General features: G+C 58.7%; 1 protein-coding gene across 1 annotated transcript in view; it reads left to right on the top strand.

Moving 5' to 3' along the window:
- LAMC3 (laminin, gamma 3) overlaps positions 1-17301 on the top strand; it is a 54860-nt gene extending 37559 nt beyond the window's left edge. The window contains exons 15-28 of the mRNA XM_012639687.1: positions 724-877; positions 1555-1697; positions 2139-2317; positions 3596-3737; positions 4645-4850; positions 5249-5325; positions 5687-5821; positions 6965-7112; positions 8103-8252; positions 10162-10264; positions 13039-13238; positions 13906-14052; positions 14134-14233; positions 17051-17301. Coding sequence (XP_012495141.1) covers positions 724-877; positions 1555-1697; positions 2139-2317; positions 3596-3737; positions 4645-4850; positions 5249-5325; positions 5687-5821; positions 6965-7112; positions 8103-8252; positions 10162-10264; positions 13039-13238; positions 13906-14052; positions 14134-14233; positions 17051-17301 — 2135 coding nt within the window. The remainder of the gene's footprint in view (positions 1-723; positions 878-1554; positions 1698-2138; positions 2318-3595; positions 3738-4644; positions 4851-5248; positions 5326-5686; positions 5822-6964; positions 7113-8102; positions 8253-10161; positions 10265-13038; positions 13239-13905; positions 14053-14133; positions 14234-17050) is intronic.
- Positions 17302-20070: the final 2769 nt, after the last annotated feature.

Genomic DNA, 20070 nt, shown 5'->3' with positions numbered 1-20070 from the left:
CCCCTGTCCTTCGCCCTGGCTCGGGGTCCAGGTGGGGCGGCCCCTCTGCGAGGCTGTGCAGCTGTGGGCGGGTTGCTCCCCTTCTCTGTCTCGTCTCCTTGCCTGGACCGGGTAAGGGTTTGGTCTCCTCCGGGTCTCTTCCACCCCTGAGATCCAGCTCTGCTGCTGCGACTTGTTCCCTGCCTTGGTAATTTAGCGGTTAGCTTGTAAGGCTCACCCAGTGAGGGTGACGGTCCTGCCCCTGGGTTAACACTCAGCCCTCTGTGCCCCTCGGGGCCACAGCAGCCTCAGCCCGTAGAAGCTCCCAGAAGCCCTGCAGGAGAGAAGCACTGCGTTAAGCCCCAGACTGAGTTGCTCCTGGGTCCTGCTGACTTGCTTTACGCAGCCCCTTCGGGAAGTGCCGCGCTGGCCTGGGTGAGATGCTGCCCTTGCGGTGGCCAGGAGAGCAGGGCCACGTGACCCAGGGCAGTGGGTGCAGGGCTCTGCCTCTGACCCCCGCCCGAGTCGCTGGCCTTCTCTCCAGCCTGCCAGGGCCCAGGGCATAGCCAGTGGGCTGAGATTTGAGCTCAGCCCTAGAACCTTCTTCCGGGAGGGGCTTAGGAATCTGGACTGAATGTGCGTCATCTTCAGGGGCGCCCCCATCTTCCCTGCCTCTCCTGGACACCCAGAAAGGCTGAGCAATCTGCACTGTTCCCCAACACTCCTTCCTGCTCCCACCCCCAGCCTGCAGCTGCAACCCCAGGGGCTCGGTCGGTGAGCAGACACCCTGCGACCCAGTGACGGGTCAGTGCGCCTGCCTGCCTCACGTGACTGGGCGGGACTGCGGCCGCTGCAGCCCAGGCTTCTTCGGCCTCCAGCCTGGGAGGGGCTGCCGGAGGTAGGTGGGTCAGGGCTGTGGGTGCCCTGGGGCCTTACCCAGGGTGGAAGAAGGTATCAGGCAGCCTCCAGGGAGGGGCCTGGTTGGAAAGGTGTCGTCCTAGGCCCACTGCCAGGTACACTGTGCCCTTCACCAAACGGGGACAAAGGGACTATCCCTTGGCGTCAGACTCATGGCCCTGCCAGCCCCGGTCTCAGGCCAAGAGCAGCCCTAGGGGATATCTGAGTGGGCAGGTGGCCAGTTTGATCTCTGATTCCCTTCTCAGTGACGCCCATCACTGGGTGGCCTTTTTGGCCACAGTGGCACCTTAGACAAGTGTCTTTAGGGAACAATGGAGGACTCCAGGGAAATGCTGAATGAAGCAAACAGGTTTCTTCCTTGCGGGACTTCTCAGAGCCTTTAATATGCTAATTGCATTGTGACTTTCCAATGGAGGGGTATAGTCTCTCCAAGATGTATTTGTTCCTGTAGCCTTTTTTCTTATCTTTTGGCAAGCATCCTCTAAGACTGGTACTTCCCAGGGCACAGCTTGGGGAAGCTGATGACGCACTGACAGGATACAGGCCTGGAGGTAGAGTGCCGTGATCCGAAGGCCCCTGGCCAGCTGCAGCCTGCACGGGCCGGGCTAGGAGTGGCCCAGAGCTTGCCTCAGACCAGGGTTCTTTCCCTTATCACAGCTGTAAGTGCCACCCGCTGGGCTCCCAGGAGGACCCGTGCCACCCCAGGACTGGGCAGTGCCCCTGCCGCCCGGGTGTTGTGGGCCAGGCCTGTGACAGATGCCAGCTCGGTTTCTTTGGCTTCTCCATCAAGGGCTGCCGGGGTAAGGAGTCTGGGGCCTTCCCGGGCTGCCTGGAGGGTGGGCCTGAGGTCTCAGGGCAGGATGACCAAGGGGAAGGTGCGCGTGGCAGGAGAGAGGATGGTCAGACGCAGGGCAGTTCTCCTAAGAGCAGCTAAGTTCCTGTGTGCCTGGGGCCATCTTGTCACCTCTCTGGGCCCCGGTTTCGTCACCTGCATGGTTGGGCTGCATTGGCAGTTCCCAAACCTGGCTGGTCCTCAGATCCCCAGGGGACATTCAAGGAAGTCAGGCTCTCAGTGTCCCGTCCAACCTCCTGAATCAGAATTTCCAGGGAAGGGCCTGGGAATCTATGTGAGGCTGCCTGGGGGCTTCTGGGAGCTGCCAGGTATGAGGACAGGGGGCCAGGGGGTTCCAGCGTGGGGCCGGCCATCAGGGCACCCAGCGCCTGCTGCCACCCCACTCCAGCCTGCAGGTGCTCCCCGCTGGGCGCCACCTCGGCCCAGTGCCACGAGAACAGCACGTGCGTGTGCAGGCCCGGCTTTGCGGGCTACAAGTGTGACCGCTGCCATGACAACTTCTTCCTCGCGGCGGGCGGCACACAGTGCCGGGAGTGCCCACTCTGCTACGGCCTGGTGAAGGAGGAGGTGAGTCTGCCGGCCCAGGCCCGCTCCCCCATCCTGTCTATCTCACATTCCCAGCGAGCGCCAGCTGCGTGCCGAGTGCCAGGAACGGCCCGCTCCTCACCGGCTCTGCGAGCCCGGGGCTGCCCTCTCCTTGTGCCCGCCCTGCCTCCCTGCCCATCCAGTCTGGCCCTTCCCCTGCTCCAGGTGGCACTTGTCAGCTGCCCTTCCCGACCACCCTGGGCCGAGGTCCCACACTTTGTCAGGTTCAGTAGGGATGAGACCCCAGACGACCCCTTGGTAGGGAGGGGCAACGGGAGGCGATGCCCGTACTGGGGCAGAGATAGAACTTCAAGCGGGGTGGTGGGGCGGTGCAGGAGGCCAGGGCTCGAGCTCTGGGGTTAACCCGTTGGGGTCCCCCGCCGCCCCCGCCACATTAGTGTCACGTATGCAGGCAGGCAGCAGCCCTCGTAAGCCTCAGTCGCTCTCCTGCTCCAAACCCTAGATAGGTCGGGCCTGCAGCCCCACCAGAAACCAGGGGCAGCTTTCCCACATGAGGTATCGTAGGATGATAAGGTGGCGTGTACGGAGCATCAGGTGACGTCCCCAGCTGCACGTGGGCTGGCCCCCATGATCAAACCCATGGATGTTTCTGCAGGAAAACAGATGAGTATTTATACCAAGTGGGTAAATAAAGGCCACATGTAACCTGTTTCAGAACAGTTTTACTTCCAGATCAGCGCAGGTCAGATTTTCCTGTCGAGTAAGGAACGGAAAGCCGTGTGGTCTTTCAGAGTATTCCGGATTTCGGAATCAAGGACAGGGCTCCGGACCTGTGCCCTACCACTCAGAGTGGGTGTGGGGGCTGGGATCTAATAAGTTCTTTGTAAACGCAGTTATTGTTCATATGGCTAAGAGGCGGGGCTGGGGACGTTCATAGCACACTCAGCCAGCAAATGTCCCCGGCACGCCTGCTCTGTGCCAAGTCCTTGGCATGCAGGGAACAGGACGGACAGAAATCCTCATGGTGCTTCCCTTCTCGCCCCTCCTTCGCTCCCATGGTAGGACAGAGGTGTGGTCGGCTGAGTGTCAGCAGGGGCCGTGGGCGTGAGAAGGGAAGGGACAGCTATGCCGGGGTGGGCAGGGTTGGCTCTCAGAGGTGTGTTGTGCCCTTAGCTTCGAGGCCCCAGGCAGGGTTTGGAGAAGGGAACCTGCAGGCAGAGCAGGCCGGGCAGAAGCCAGCAGGAAGTGTTTGGCCAGGACTTCAAGCCTCACGTACCTTTTCTTCCTTGTCCCCTCCAGGCGACCAAGCTGAAGGCCAGACTGACCTGGTTGGAGGGGTGGCTGCAGGGGTCTGACTGCGGCAGTCCCTGGGGACCACTAGACATTCTGCAGGGAGAGGCCCCACGGGGGGACGCCTACCAGGGCCACCACCTGCTGCCAGGTACGGCAAGAGGGCAGAGAGGGACACCGGAAAGCATGGGAGGGCCATGCGGCACCTTTAGTATGGTCTGACTGACGCTTTGAGTGCTCTCGCGATGCGGTCCTGTAGCCCGCGGACCTCCTGCGATGTCCTTAGGCCCCTTGTACTTGTCACTCTGTTAATACCAGCCTCTGTCCCTGCACCCCTTGCCCCACCCAGACTCTAAGCTCAGTGAGGACAGGACGGGTTCGTTCGTTTATTCACTCTCTCTGCATGCTGAACAGGGTCCTGCTGCCTTGATTCTGGGCATTTTGCTTGTTTCATATCCCCAGTACTGTGCTTGGCACGTAGAAAATAAGTTAGAAAAAAGGAGGAGACCTGTTACTAAAGCCAGGTGGGACTTGGCCCTGGGGCACAGAAATTCAGCCGGCGCCGAGAGCAAATGGGTTGCTTGGTGAACTTTCCCGTTCATGAGCCCCTCCGCTCCTTTCGCAGCCTGACACAGGGGAGCTGGGCACAGGCTGGCAGGACTGACCAGCGAAACGGGGCTCTCAGGGCCACATCTTAAAACACCCACACGTGAGCGGCATTGTGAATTGCAGAGCTGACTCGAGCGGAGTGTCGCTGCTGTTCCCGATTCAGGAATTGCTTTTGTGGCTCTGGAAGGCCTGGGTCCCTCCTGGCCCCCGTGTGTGGCTGACTTGAAGCATGTGGCACCTTGGGTCGTGATTTGCCTTCTCTGGGCCTCAGCCTTTCCATCTGTCAAATGGGGAGACATTTCCTTTGCAACTAACTGTTGGTGCCCGGGGCTGGTGATGAAGTTCAGCTTCCAGGAGAGTGGAAGGCACAAAATGGGGTCCCTGGGGGTGGGGGCTTTAGTGTGACATCTCCATGGCTCTGTGACTCTTGGGCTGTGGGCTTCCTGCAGGGGCCCGGGAAGCCTTCCTGGAGCAGATGACGGGCCTCGAGGGTGCTATGAAGGCCGCCCTGGAGCAGCTGCGGGTGCTGAGCAAGGGTGCCCGCTGTGCCCAGGCCAGAGCCCAGAAGACCTGCGTCCAGCTGGCAGACCTGGAGGTGGCTCTGGCGTCCTCAGAAGAGGAGATTCTGCACGCAGCCACCGTTCTTCAATCTCTGGTACCCCAGGCACCCCCTCCTGCTGAGCCTGAGCACTGATCCCTACCCCAGCCCTGCCATTGCCCTGGTGACCCTGGGCAGGCCTCCCCACTTCGGGAGGCTCAGTTGCATCTACAAAATGGGGACCGCTCTGAGCCTCCTGCGTGGATTCGGTGAGAAAGTTTGCAAAAAGCGGGCACGTGGCGAGTAGGCGGTGGATGCGCACTAAGTGGCAGGCGGCGTCATGTTTGGTATCTCTGCGTCCTGCGGCTCTGCTCCCCGGAGGCTGACTTTGTGGCCCTGCCTGTGTGTTTATAAAATTACTGGCACCGTTCAGTTCTGCCCAGTAATTTAGCGAGACGTGGCCCTTGACCTTCAGGCCTGGGCCATCCGTTTCTCTTTTCCTCTTTTCTCTAAAGGTGATTCCTCAGGAAGGGCCTGGCCAGCCCAGCCCCTGGAGCCATCTGGCCACAGAGGCCCGCACCCTTGCCAGGAGGTGAGCCCCAAGGCGCCGGGGTCCAGGGTCAGGGTCAGCCCCACAGAATCAGATGACACGAAAGCTGCCTGGCGGGGGGTGAGGGAGCAGGTGTCACCACCATGAGAAGAGAAGGATGGAAGCTGAGTGTGAGCCCAGGGATGTTGGGGGCAAAGCTTGGACTGAAGGCATCTGAGAGCATCCACTGGCTTTTTTTTTTAATAACAGTTTTATTGAGATATAATTCACACACCGTACAATTCAGTGGTTTCACTGTACCACAGAGCTGTACAACCAGCACCACCGCTAGTCTGGGAAGGCAAGAGGCCATGTGGCAGGGGTGTGAGCTCCCGCCCATGGTCAGACGGGCATCTTCATACAGCCACAGAGGCAGCGCCGCCAAGATTGAAGCCGCCGCCCGGAGGGCCCTGCTCGCCTCCAACGCCAGTTACGTGCTTCTCCGGAGTCTGGTGGAGGGTACGGTGGCCCTGGAGACTCAGCGGGAACTGGAGGACAGGTGAGACCTCCCAAGTGTGGGTAGGAGCTTGGGGTTGGCCTCCTGGAGCTGTCGGGGCCCGGCCAGAGGCTGCTGGTCCCGAAACCGACTCCCCTGAGCCCTGACATTCTTTGTGGTGGGTCAGGATGTCTGGGGTCTGCGTCCCACTCGGAGCAGGGCCTCGGGGTCTGGGCCCACTTAGGGGTGAGTTACAGGAACCCACTTGTGCCCAGGGGACGCAGCTCAGCCTCTCCAGAGAAGGCACGAGGACTGAAGCCCAGAGCTGCGGTGTCCCCTGGGTCCCCACCCTGAGGACCACTCCTCTCAGCTCCTCTCCAGCGCCAGCTCCCTCCTCTGCCTCTGCAGACCGGCCACTCCGTGTCTCTGTAGGGGTGACCCCCCATCCCTCGTGGTTCAGGGCTCAACGGATGCCCGCCAACACCTTGCCGAGCCCCAGGGTGACGTTACTAGGCGTGAGAATCAAACCGGCTCGGCTCAGATCCCGTGTCCACCTTGAGCCAGTCGGCAGGGCCAGAGTGAGGTCGTGTGATCCACTCTCGGGGGCGGGACCCGAGCTCTCCGAGAGGGCCCAGGGGTGGGAAGGGAGCCAGGGTCTCCACCCAAGCTGTGCATGTGTGGGGAGGTCTGGGCGGGGCAGGGTGTGGACAGCTGGACAGGACAGAAACCCCATTCTAGTTGGTTACAGACCCCGGGCCATCAGGGGGAAAGGGCCGTAGCCGTCATGCAGCCCAGGGGTCTCCACTCACCAGTGGGGAGCGACATGCCCAAGGTCACCAGCAAGGGCAGGGCCAAGCCAAGACCAGGGCCTGGGCCACTGTGCTTCCCACACCATCAGGCAGTTTCCTGTTCACGATTCACCCGGAGGAACCAAACATTTGCAAACCGTGCGAGTCTCGAGTGGAAACCCAGCAAAGCCCTTTCAGAAAAATGTCACTGAACCGAACGAGCAAACAATGATGTGGTCCTTTCCCTGCCACTTTCCGAGGCCAGCTGCTGGCTACTGACCTGCAGAGGACACCTCTGCCTGGGAAGTTGGGAGAAGCCTTTGCACATCCGGGGCTGCATTCAGGACCCCAGACAGTGATGGGGAGGGCTGGCCCTGCACCTACCCCATGGGCCATCCTGGCTTCTGCTTCCTTCCAGGTACCAGGAGGTCCAGGCAGCCCAGAAGGCGCTGGACACGGCTGTCGCAGAGGGGCTGCCCGAAGCTGAGAGGGTGCTGGCCGCCGTGCAGCAAGTTGTCGCCGCTGGCACCCCGCGCCTGGCCTCGCTGGCTGCCCCTGGAGCACCGGTCAGCTGGGTCATCCTCGGAGCTCTGGGTGGGGTGGGGCTGAGGGATCTAGCAGCTGGCAAGACCAGGGGAGCCAGGCAGAGGCGGGTGACAGGGCTTGTTTTGAACTATACAGCAGTCGATGAAAAGGAGAGAATTTACTATGGGGCTTGGCAGTCAGCTCCGCCCGTCTTTGTTGATGATGACATTGAGGTTGGAGCCTCCTCTCCGCTTCAGTGACGTTAGCAATGACACCGGCTCTGCCACTCCAGCTCTGTGACCTTCGCCAAAGACTGTCCCTCCCTGAGCCTCAGTTACTTGATCTGTCACATGGAGCTCGCCCATTAGGTTGTTTCAGGGCTGCTTCCATGGGGCTGGGAGGGGATTGTGAGTAAAGCCCAAGGTGGCCAGTTGGCCCCTCTGGATCAATGAGGTCTGTCTGTTCAGTAACCCCAAAATCCCAAACCCCAGCAACTGAACTTTAAAGACGGACTAAGCTTGTGCAGATGCACTTGGGACAGAACCTGCGCCATGCTGACTGCCCCAGGCTGGTTAGTCGCGGCGCGGAGGTGTTGGACGACGTGCAGGACCCGCGCAGGTCTGCTTCCCTAAAGTCCGGAAACTCCTGCATCGTGGAGCACACCCGGCCCCCAGGGTTTCAGCTACGGGACTGTGGCCCCGGGGAAGGAGTCTCACTTTGCAGCGAGGGAACGTGAGTCAGGGAGGTTGGGGAGTTGCCCACGGCCATGCAGCTAGAAATTGGCGGGGCTGGAGTTGGAGCCTCAAACGGCAGGTGCCCCAGCCTGGCCTCTCCGCCTCCCAGGGCCCACCGAAGCCCCATCCCTGCTGTCCCTGCCCCTGGGGCTTCCACTGTGCCTGGGGCATCAGCGAGGCCCACCGGGCTTTGAGGCTGGGGTTCCACCTCAGCCCGGCGGGGCATCTCTCCCAAGTAGAGGACCGGCCCCCTGCCCTTCCTGCCGGGCACTGCCTGAGCCCACCGTCTCCCTGCAGCCTGAGGAGGGCGAGGCCGAGGACTTGGGCCAGAAGGCGAGGGTCCTGGAGAGGACGGCTGCATCGAGGGAGCGCGTGGCCACTGAGGCCACCCGAGCCCTCCAGGACACTGCCCGGGCGGTGCTGCAGAAGGCGGAGCCCCTCGTGCAGGTCAGCAGGACACCGGGAGCAGGGGGATGTCCTGCCAGGGGCCTGGGACTGGGGCTGTGGGAGGGGGATGGGCAAAGACAGGAAGTAGCCCTTCCCGTCATTTGGGCACCGGCCCTAACCTCAGAGGACTCAGAGGCAGCCCAGGCTAAGGGAAGGGATCCCGGTTTCCCGAGAAGAGAGTTATAGTGTGAGAAGAGACAGCACAGACGGACGGACAGACGAACGGACGGACGACAGCTCCAGCGGCCCCCAGGGCCACACCCACCACCCTCTCTCAGGATCAGTCAGAACCGGGATGGTTCTTTTCCTTCCTTCCTTCCTTCCTTCACCTGATACTCAGTGAGCACCTGCTCTGAGCAGCCCCTGGGACCACAGCGCTGGGCCGCGCCGCGTGTCCTTTGCAGTCCGGCGGGGGAGGCGGCATCAACGATCAGAGGATTCAACAATTACGGGGCGAATTTAGCCTAGTCCAGTGGTTTCCAACCTATGAACGTACAAAAGACCACTTTAAACATTTTCTTTAACTTTTCATTTGGAAGCAGTTTTAGACTTACAAGAAGGTCGCAAAGAGAGTGCAGAGAATCGGCACACACCCTTCGCACAGATCCCCGAGGTTAACACCTCGCCAAACCCCAGTACGAGTATCACAGTCAGGAAAACAACATGACGTGCTAACAATGAAGTATCGAGGCCTTATTCGAATCCCGCCCACCCTCACAGAAACGGCTTCTCGGGAGCCATCCTCCGCTCCCTTTTGCAGACAGGAGAAGGGCTTTCTGTGAGGAGTGAGAAGGTATCTGAAGGGCTGGGCCCAGCGCCTGGCACATTCCTAGGGAGCATTGCTGTGCGCGAGCCTTGGGGTGGTACCCTTTGACCGGGTCCACTGGCCTGATCCACAGTGAGGATGCCAGGAAGAGAGGGGACCCCCACAGGGCCCCTCTTGAGAGCAGTAGCAGAGTCAGACCCCCATGTCTGCCAACACCACCCCCCAGCACCCCTTCCTCCTCTCTCCCACCTGCCAAGTGCTCAGAGTTGCTTGTTAAGGTGGCGTTGGGTGGCTCTTTGGACGCATGTTATCTATCTATCGATATTTATTTATTTTATTGCAATAAAATTCAGATAACACGAATTAACCATTTTAAAGTGTACAATCCAGTAGCATTTGGTGCACTCACAATGTTATACAACCTCCATCTCTATCTAGTTCCAGAACATTTTTATCACTCAGAAGAGAAGCCCTGTACCCATTAAGCAGTCGCCCCCCGTATCCCCTCTCTGCAGCCCTTGGCAGCCACCGGTCTGCTTTATCTCTGCGGATATTCCTGGTCTAGATCTTTCGCATGAATGGACTCACGCAACACGTGGCCTTTGTGTCAGGCTTGGGCTTCTGTCACTTAGCAGGTTTCTAAGGTTCATCCACACCGTGGCCTGGATCAATACTTCACTCCTTTTTAAGGCTCAGTCGTGTTCCAGTGTACGGATGAACCACATTTTGTTTATCCATCCGTACATCAAACCCAAATCCTTTAAGTATCTAGTCTTGTTTGATGGCAGCGGGGAAGAAACTGGTTTGCTGCGTGTAAAAGTCTCATAATGAACAGGTTCACTGTGTCACGCCCGCTGGCGGAGACGTAGCACTGTCCTGAAAAGAGATGTTCAGTTGCTCATCTTCCCGTCGGTTCTTGCGTTCCAGTTTTCCTCTGCGCTTTTGTGGGACAGGTACCTTCTTGGGAGACAGATTCAGGTCTGACGTTTGTATAACAGATCAGGTGTTCCTAGCAGACAGCGTGGTTCAGTCCGAGTTTGGGTGATGTTTTGGGCCCCTGTATGTGTGGTTTGGTGCCCGCCTGACCCACCTCCAGGCGGTGCACCTGCAGGGCCGGTGGCCTAACCTCTCTTCTCTCTCCAGCTGCACCAGGAGGCCAGAGCCGCCCTGGCCCAGGCTTCCTCGTCTGTCCAGGCTGCCACAGTGACCGTCACGGGAGCCAGAACCCTGCTGGCTGACCTGGAAGGTACATGTGTCTGGCTGAGCTCTAGGCTCTGTGATGCACAGATGCCCCCGACACCCACTCACCTCTCGCCTCGGCCGGGGCAGGCTTGGTCGCAGAGGACAGAAGTCCCGTCTGGTGGGCTTAAGCCAGGCAGATGGCTCCCTCCATCTCTCAGGGCCTCTCCCGTGGCCGCTGTCTCCCCATCTGACTCGCCACTCACCAGGTGCCTGCCCACGTGGCTGTCCTGTCCAACCCCCAGTGTCACCAGTCCACATGCAGAGCCCCTGGGGACCAGATGGGAGGAGAATCTGATGTCATTGGCTGTCTACTTCACTCTTCCTGGGGGTCCAATTACCCAGTATAAATATGGCAGCGCTGGTCCAGTGCTGAGTTGGAGCTACAGGGAGGGGGCTGAATTTCTCCCTAGAAGGCGGTGTGGGTTGGTGCCAGTCCAGATATCTTTCGAGCTTTAGGAAAGTGAGGCAGAGTGCCCCTAGTTTACAGATGGGTAGACTGAGGACAGGAATTGTTGTCCATCCCTGGGTTGGAGCTGAGCGGGGAATAGAAACCAGCAAGTGTGACGATTCTCCACCTCGGTGACCCCCTATGCCACGGGCTTCTGCCTTATCCTCTTTGCTCCGGAGAGAAGCCCCCTCGCCCTGTCTTTGTGGCTCCTTGTCCAACAGACTGGATAAGGCAGGAGCACACCTGAGCCCCGGAGGTCTCCTGGGGTCTGAGCCCAGCAGTCAGGCCTTGGCCGTCATCCTTGTGTCCCCTCCCACCCTGCCCGCAGCCTGCAGGGCGGTAGCTCCAGCCACAGGGTCGGGGACTAATCAACGCCTCCTGTTCTGTAGGTTCTCGGTGACCTGCAGTCCTGGTCGCCCACTGGATATGGGGCTTCCTACGGGACAGACGTGGCTGCATGTGCTTTTGTATCTGAGGTCATATTTAGGAAAACGTACATCCAATGGTATATGATGGTGGAATATTAGGATCTTAGAATGTTGGAATTATAAGGGGTCTCAAAGTCTGTTGCAAATCCCGTGCCACGGAGGGGGCTCATCTACCCTCGGTCTGCCCATCTCCAACAACGGGGTGCTCGCTGCCCTACAAGGTACCACCTTCTCGCCGTTGGATGGCTCTGAGAATGAGCAAGTTGTTGCGTGTGCTGGACTAAAATCTGCCTCCCTGCTACTGCTCCACAGTCACCCGAGGGCCCCCCTTGGACCCCTGATCCCAGGCCCTCCTTCCCATTCCCACCCTGTCTCAGAGACACCCCCTCTTACCACCGGTTGGCCTGTGCTCAGCTGGTGTTCAGAATGAAAGGAACATTCACGGAACGAAATGTGGGGCAGCCTTCCCCAGGGGCCGAGGGTCTCCTAGACTGCAGTATGTTCTGTAACATCAGGAGAGGGTTTGTGTTCAAATAAGTTTGGGGAATATCTCATACTGTAGCACCCTCTTGAGGCCTTATAGAGCTGTGGTCCCCAACCCCTGGGGGTGGGGGTGGACTGCAGAGCTCCACTGGCCTCCCCCTGCCTTCCCTTGGAGGAAAAATTATCTTCCATGGAACTAGGAAGCGGGTGGGCAGGGGGCACAGCAGGAGTTGGGTGGCACGGTGAGTGAAAGCAAAGCTTCGTCTGTATTTACAGCCGCTCCCCATGAAGCTGGTCCCTGGTGCCAAAAAGGTTGGGGACTGCTGTTATAGAGAACCTTTTAGAATATTAAAGGCTCTGAGAAGTCCTGTAATAAAGAAACCTGGTTCACTTTACTTAATTGACATTTCCCCCTTATGTTTGTTTACTTTTTTTTTTTTTTGAGACAGAGTCTCACTGTGTTGCCCAGGCTAGAGTGCCATGGCGTCAGCCTAGCTCACAGCAACCTCAAACTCCTGGGCCCAAGAGATCCTCCTGCCTCAGCCTCCCAAGGAGCTGGGACTATAGGCATGCGCCACCACACCCAGCTTATTTTTTGTTTCTATTTTTAGATGGGCAGCTAGTTTTTTTCTATTTTTTGTAGAGACAGGGTCTCACTCTTGCTCAGGCTGGTCTCAACTCCTGCCCTCAAGCGATCCTCCCGCCCTGGCCTCCCAGAGTGCTAGGATTACAGGGTATGAGCCACCACCCAGCCAAGGCTTGATGCTTTTTAAAAATTCAACTTTTATCTATGTAATCAGTATTCCTTATGATAAATTTCCTTTAGAATTTTATCATAAAGGAAAGGAAAAAGTCTCTTTTTATAAAGAGGGAAACTGTGGCTTCTTAGATAATAAAATCTGTGAGAATTGTAACACTTTCCTTTTTGTCTTGGCTGCTTGGGAGCTCACAAGTAAATGGCACATTTGGTTCCTACAATGTCATTATCCTAATTTTCTGGTACTTCTCACTCCTCCCCCTTCCTCTCTTGTCCCTCTAATTACAGAAGGCTCTTGGTTTTCTACGGTAATGATCCAATCATTGATTTATCTGTCACTGTACACTTCTGCAAAGCTTTGTTAGAAATAGGTGGTGCGTGAAAAGACATGGACTCTGCTATGGCCCCAGCCCTGCCACTGGCCCAGGCCTTGACCACCGTGTGACTTCATGACTTTGGTAGATACTATTAACATGTCATGATTAAGTTCACTGAGCAGCATGTCCCGGCTGAGTCTGAGAGGGTCGTACACAGGCCTCATGCATCTTGAGCTGCACTCACGTTGTCAAGGGTCCGGGCCGGTCAGGCATCTGCCAGTGACCTCCTGGCAGGCCCTGGAGGCGTGAGCCCGGTGCTCCTGACACAGCCTCGTGGGTTTGCAGGAATGAAGTCGCGGTTTCCTCGGCGCGAGGACCAGGCGGTGCTGCAGAGGAAGGCAGGCGGCGTCAGGGCCAGGCTCCTTGCAGACGCAAAGAAGAAGACCAAGCAGGCGGAGAGGATGCTGGGCAACGCGGCATCTCTCTCCTCCAGCGCCAAGAAGAAGGGCAGAGAAGCGGAGCTGTTGGCCAAGGGCAATGCCAAGGTCAGGGCCGTGGCCATGACGACCGTGGCCTCCCACCTTCCGGGCCTGTGGAAGGACTGCTGTACGAGAGCTGCCCCGGTGGCCCTGCCCAGGGTCTGGCTACTCCACACTAACTGCACGGGGGCCAGGCCGTTAGCTCAGAGCGTCAGGTGGTGGCCGCGTTGGCTCCTCATGAAATAGGTGTCCTTGCTGTCCCCATTGCACAGGTGAGGACGCTGAGGCCCAGCGAGGTTCGTGGAGGACTCACGCCTGGTCTGTTGGGCTTCACTGCCCAAACCCTAGGCGTTTCCTCATCTGGGGCCACGTTCCACCCGATGTGTGCCTCCCAGCTCTGTTGCTCGCTTTGTTGCTCAAACCCCAAGTGAGCTCTGTTGGGGTTGCCTACGGATTTGCAGTGGGCCCCAGGCTTGATTTCTTGTCATGCCACCTGGACTTTGCCCAGCTCCTGCTCTCTGTGCCTGTGTCCCCATCTGTGGAATAGCTGGAATTTCTCCTCCGGGGGGGACCGAGTAGTACCCAGCAGTCTGCACTGCCCCTCGCACCTGCCCGCACTCAGTGCGTGTTCGTGGAATGAACGATCTGGTGCGTGACGCGGATGACCGCCTGGCAGTATCGCCACAGAGCTCTTCACCGCCGCGCTCACCTCTCTCCCGCCCGCCCCCCACAGCTTGCCAAGGCCTTGCTGAGGGACGGGAAGCAGGGGCACCGCCGTGCCAGCCGGCTCGCCAGCCAGACGCAAGCCACGCTGCGACAGGCCTCGCGGCAGGCGCTGGCCTCTGCAGTGCGCAGGCAGGAGCAGGAGGAGGCTGAGCAGGTACGTGCGCCAGGCCCCACCATTTCCTCCCGCCCTCACAGCGGGGCGGGGGCGCTCAAGCTGTTCCTCCTCCCCTGGAAGGTGGGTGCCGGGCTGAGCCAGCTGGAGCGGCAGATCCAGGAATCGCGCGTCTCCCTGGAGAAGGACATAGAGGCCTTGTCAGAGCTACTTGCCAGGCTGGGTAAGGAGACCCCGAGGCTGGGCCCTGAACCCCTGGGCCCCTGGGGCACCTCCAGGACCTTCCCTCAAGGTCCAGTCCTGGGGCAGACTTCCTCCTCGTGCTCACCTTCACGGCTTCCCCCATCCCCATCCTTGGGTCCTTCACGCGTTCGTAACCGCCCCAGGCCCTGGGCCACGGGGAGTGGATGCACGGTGCATGACTCTCTGTGCCTCCAGTGGCCTCCAGTCTGGGGAGGGAGGGAGACACAGAAAACTCACCACAGGCAGGGACACCTGGCTACCAGGTGGCTGGCTGAGCCCTCAGTGACCGAAGGTTCAAGAGAAGAGAGAATATCACAGAAGCAAGTGTGGCATCGAGCATCGGGTGCTGGTTTGGAATCAGACAGGCCAGGATTCGAGTTGGGCTCTGTGTCTCCCTTGGCTGTGAGACCTTGGGCCAGTCACTTCACCTCTCTGAGCCTCAGTTCCCCCATCTGCAAAATGGGAGTAACCATGGGGCCATTTAGAAAGTGCTTACCACAGTGTGTGCTGTGTGGTGAGGGGCAGTAAATAGTGACTCTTAGGAGGGAGGCAGATTCGAGATGGGCCTTAGCAAGGAGGCATTTAGATGAAGGGGAAGGCACACACCAAGGCCACCAAGGCTGTGGGGGGACACGACAGTCAGAGCAGTTGGGCTGAAATGAACAGCATGTGGAGTGCGGTGGCATCATCATAGCTCGCTGCTGCCTCAAACTCCTGGGCTGAATCGATCCTCCCGCCTCAGCCTCCCGAGTAGCTGGGACTACAGGCATGTGCCGTCACACCTGGCTAGTTTTTCTATTTTTAGTAGAGATGGGGTCTCACTCTTGCTGAGGCTGGTCTCGAACTCCTGAGCTCAAGCAATCCTCCAGCCTCAGCTTCCCAGAGTGCTGGGATCACAGGCACACGCCACCACGCCTGGCTAATTTTTCTATTTTTTTGTAGAGATGGGGGTCTCTCTAAGAGGCTAGTCTTGATCGCCTGGCCCCAAGCGATCCTCCTGCTTCAGCCTCCCAAAGTACTGGGATTATAGGCGTGCACCACCATGCCTGGCTAAACAGCATGCATTTTTAAAAATTTTGGTAAAATACACATAATAAAATTTTTCATCTTAACCATTTTTAAGTGCACAGTTCCGTAACATTAAGTATATCGTGCAACTGTCCCCACCACCCATTTCCAGAACTTTTTCATCTTCCCAAACGGAAACTCTGTCCCTATTAAATAACTAACCCCCCACTCCCCTCCCTGAGCCCCCGCCAGCCACCACTCTCCTTTCTGTCTATGAATCTGACTCTAGGACCCTCTACAAGTGGAATCACGTGGTATTTGCTCTGTTTTGGCTGGTTTATTGCACTTGGCGTGATGTCTTGAAGGTCCGTCCACGTGCGTTTTCAGTTACCGTTATTAGTAAGAAGAGGAGGAATCACCACGTTCGACATTTTTCCTGGACCCCAAGCCTGTGCTGAGCCGTTCACACATGTGATCTTGCAGAGTTCTTACACTGACCTTTGGACGCAAGGACAGTTACCCTCTTGCCATTTTGCAGATGAGGAAACTGAGGCAGAGAGTATAGACGATGTGCTCAGAGCTGCGTAGCCAGTCTGTGGGAAAGCCATATGTGGGTCTGACTGACTCGGTGCGTGCTTGTAGCCACTCGTCTATACTGGACGCCCAGCACAGAGCAAGCGCTCTATGAGTGTAGACCACTGTGGCCATCGTCACTGTCAGTCATCCACTTGACAAACTCTGCGCCTCACCGTGCTGACCTGGACCCTGCCCCTGGGAGCCCCAGACGGTCGGGGCAGGTAGAGTGGTGGCTGTCACCCAATTCCGAATCTCCTCAAAGGCCGGCTGTTTGGACTTTGCTGTGGGCCAGGGGCCTCTCGAGGCCTTTGCTGGGAGCGGGACTTGCCCAGGCCAGCGGGGCCCCACTCCCCGGCTCCGCGCCTGCAGCTGCTTGCCTCTGGCGCAGGCTTCCCTGCCTGGAAATTCAGGGCCTCGGGGAGCCCTGGGGCCTAGTGGGGTCCTGTGGGATTAGAAGTCACTGGGACTTCCTTCCCCATCCCTGTCACTGTCCCACCTGGCTGGGCTCTGTCTTTCTATTGAATGTCACACTTAGAGACAAGGTGACAAGGGCCAGGTTGGGGAGGCAGCCTCTGGATCCCATTCCACCGTCACTACCAAGTTCTGATGTGAGCACCGGGCCCCACCCCCTTGTCTGGGGCTTGGGGAGGTGCAGAGAAGTCCTTAACCCCGAGGACAAGTGCTAATGCATGCAGCGGCCGGGGCCGGGACCCTGCTCCAGCTGTCCCCAGCCTTGCTCTGAAGCCAGAGACCCTGCTGTTTACCCCAGTGACAGCCACACCCTGGCACACGGATGGCATCAGTAAATGTGTGCTCTTGGTGAATTGATGGCAGCATGATCGAGCCAGCAGAAACCATGGGGACCTCTCCCACATACACTGCTTTGTAGATGAGGAAACTGAGGTTCAGAGAGGACCCACCTGAGGCCTTCATTTTACAGCAATAATAGTAACACCATCAACAAAAATTAACAGTTGTCTGGTGCCATCTAGGGGAGAGTTCCAGAGTCTGCACATGAGCATTTTGGGGTGCCTGGGTCCTTGCCCACCTCACCACACAGCTGTCTTGGTCCCTGTCTTTCCCTGGTGGGTGGTGGACAGCCAGAATCCTGGCAGGTCTGAGCTGGGGACAGTCTCAGGGGAGGGGGCTGAACAGGTTCCTGGGGCCTGCAGGGCAGCCGGCTCATGCTGAGGCTGTCTGTGTTCCTCTACAGGGTCACTAGACGCCCATGGAGCCCCAGCCCGCACCCTGAACGAGACTCAGCAGGCCCTGGAACACCTGAGGCTGCAGCTGGACTCGCCGGGGGCCCTGCAGGGGAAACTGAGGCTGCTGGAGCAGGAGTCTGAGCAGCAGGAGCTGCAGATCCAGGGCTTCGAGAGTGACCTTGCCCAGATCCGCGCCGACAAGCAGAACTTGGAGGCCATTCTGCACAGCCTGCCTGAGCACTGTGCCAGCTGGCAGTGAGGGCTGCCCAGACCCCTGGCACACACTGCCCCACCTGCTATTTTCATGGCCCAGGGCATGCACACACACAGCCCCACACAGAGGCGCCACTTCGGCACACCCCGAGAGCCGGCTGCTGTGGACTGTCCCCTGTGTGAATAGTCGGGCTCCCTGCCCGCAGGAGTGAGTGTGCATACCCGGTGCACTTGGCAGCAGTGCACGCCCCCACCCCTGCACAGGCATAAACATACATACCGCGTCAGTAACACACGTGCACATGCACACACGTGGGTGCACGTCTGTGTGATGCACGCATATGTTCAAGTCCATCCAGGCGTGCACACATGTTAGAGTGAGTCCATAAGTGTTGAGAGCCAACTGTGTGCCAGGCACCCTGCGGGTGCTGGGTGAGTTGTTATGTGAGATACCCAGCAGGGCTAGCACACCCACTCTTGCCCCAGACAGCAGAGGGATCTCAGCAGATCTGCGGAAATCGAGGGTGGGTTCACCAGGAGCCAGAGCGCCTAGTCCCGGAGCTGCCCTCTGTCCTACCACGCCACTGTCCGCCTGTCACCCGGCATGCACACCCGGCAGCTCTACGCAGCTAAGGGATTGGCAGGCCAAGAAACTCAAGATCCTGGGAGGGTTCTCAGCAGTGGAATCTGGGCCCAGGGACCCCTGAGGCTGTGATGGGGCTTGGAGCAAGGCCCACCTGGCAAGGTGCCACCGGCTTTACCAGCTATTTCCCTCTCCGGACCCTGGGACTACACCACACGCACTGGAGGAATCACCTGCCCTGGGCCCCAACCCTCTTCAGCCTGATCTGTCCAAAGAGCCAGGCCCTCAAGGGGGAGGGGCTCAGATAGGCCACTGAGAGCACCCCTGTATGCCCCCAGCAACCCCGTGGCCTTTGACTGACACTTCCCTAACCAGCCCTGTGGCCCCACCTGCCATGAGGGGAGCCACAGGGGTGTGGAAGCATGGCTGCCATTCCAGTCTGTCCTGCTGGGGAACCCCCCTGTGGCCAGGCCCTCGAGTGGCCTCTGCCCAGGACTCCCTGGCATTTCCTCCTAGTACTCCTCCCCTTTCCTGGGCCGCCTCCAGCACACGGCAGGGCCTTGGCAGTGGGAAGACAGCCCCCCAACAGGAAGCGGGGGCAGTGCAGACCAGTTCTGTTTAATGTGGGAATAAAGGACCCTTTTACTGAGCTGGGTGGTGTGCCTTTGATCCTCCCTGCGGGTGGGCAGCCAGGCACACCTCCCCTCTCCACACGCAGCAGTAGGAAGGTGGCAGAAGCAGAGCTCACGGCTTTGCCAGTGTCTTCCCACTGCGGGGCTTTGCTGGGGTCCTGTGAGCACAGGTACCCACCCTCTGCTCTGGGCTCTGGGGCACTTAGGCAAAGTCTGAGGGGTGGGGTGCAGAGAGGCCCTTAGCTGACCTCTGGTCCAAGCTGGAGACGGGAACTCAGAGCACAGCAAGGAGCAGGGAGGGACACCCTTGAGGAAGAAGAGGAGGGCTTTGAGCTTGGCCTTGAAGGGTGGGGAGACAGGAGGAAAGATTCCAGGCAAGAGGGTGGGCAACAGCCAGGGCTCACAGGGTGGGGCCTGGCCGGCATGGGTCATTCTGGGAACCAAGTTAATTGGGTGGGATTATGGCCCCAAGGCCCACACCCCTCCGGAGTGGGTTTAAGCAGAAAAAGGGAATCTGTTGGGAGGGTCATTTGGAATCTGGGGTGGGAAAGGCTGCCAGGCCTTGGAGGCAGCCTGGGGGGGTGCCTGAGGGTGCTGGCGAGGGGCAGGGGCAGCTTCCCTCTTCCTCCTGCCTTTCCTCTTGGTCTCTGCCTCTGCTTCTCTCTGCTTGTCTGCTTCCGTCTTTCCTCTTTACAGAGTGGCTTTCTTTGCTTTTCTTGCACTTGATGGAAGGGGACACCCCACCACTACTGTAGCCTTGCGCGTACATGTCACCAGGTCCAACGCTGGCAGGAGACAAGCTGGCAACTCTGTCCTGATTGCAGCTGCCCAGCTCAGGTCGGGTCCTCCAGTCCCTGCTCAGGGTAAGGAGGATCTCTGGATCCAAGGCCGCATAATGAGATGACCATGACCCCCTCACCCTAATGGGGGATGGTGTTCAGAGTACAGGTGTGCTCCTCCACAGAGAACCTTACAATCAAGGTGGGGAGGGTTTACGTGGGGACATTGTTAAGCTAAGCTAGTGACCTGGTAGATTTCTGGGGAGATGCTGAAAATGGGGAAGCTGTTACTCCGCAGCATTTGGTGACTGATGTCTCGTGTAAGTGGTACCGAGAAGATCAGGGTTCTCTGAGGACCTCTGGGACAGTCTGATGTCTCCCGGCCCCTCCCCCCAGTTTCTCTGCTGACAGGGCACACGGTGGTTCTGATTCCTGCTCTTGGCATCCAGCCCCTAACCCTGCAAGCCGCAGGGCTCAGCAAAGCCCAGTTCCAGCCTCCCCGAAGGGTGGAGAACAGGCTTCCCCTCCATTCCTCAGGCCTGACATCTTGTGACTCATGTGGGCTGAGCATGCCTGGTGCGTGTGCAGAGCGACTCTCCAGCCCCAGAGGTGGGGCCACTGCTGGCTGGAATGTGGCAGCTGTTGAACATCTGACCAGCGATGCAGCCCAGCAGATGGGTAGTAGAAGGTGGGGTGGCCCTGCCCTGCAAGGTGGCTGACTGGGGCCAACCAGCCCAACTGCTAGGGCAGTCTGAGCCCAGACGGAGAACCACATTACAAGAGGCCTGTTCTAAGTCAGCACCACTCTTTGGCTTCCAGAT

The sequence above is a fragment of the Propithecus coquereli genome, unplaced genomic scaffold (assembly GCF_000956105.1).
Source record: "Propithecus coquereli isolate 6110/MARCELLA unplaced genomic scaffold, Pcoq_1.0 Scaffold142, whole genome shotgun sequence".
Taxonomy (NCBI): domain Eukaryota; kingdom Metazoa; phylum Chordata; class Mammalia; order Primates; family Indriidae; genus Propithecus; species Propithecus coquereli.
The sequence above is the reverse complement of the archived record's forward strand: the minus strand, read 5'-3'. Positions and strand labels throughout refer to the sequence as shown.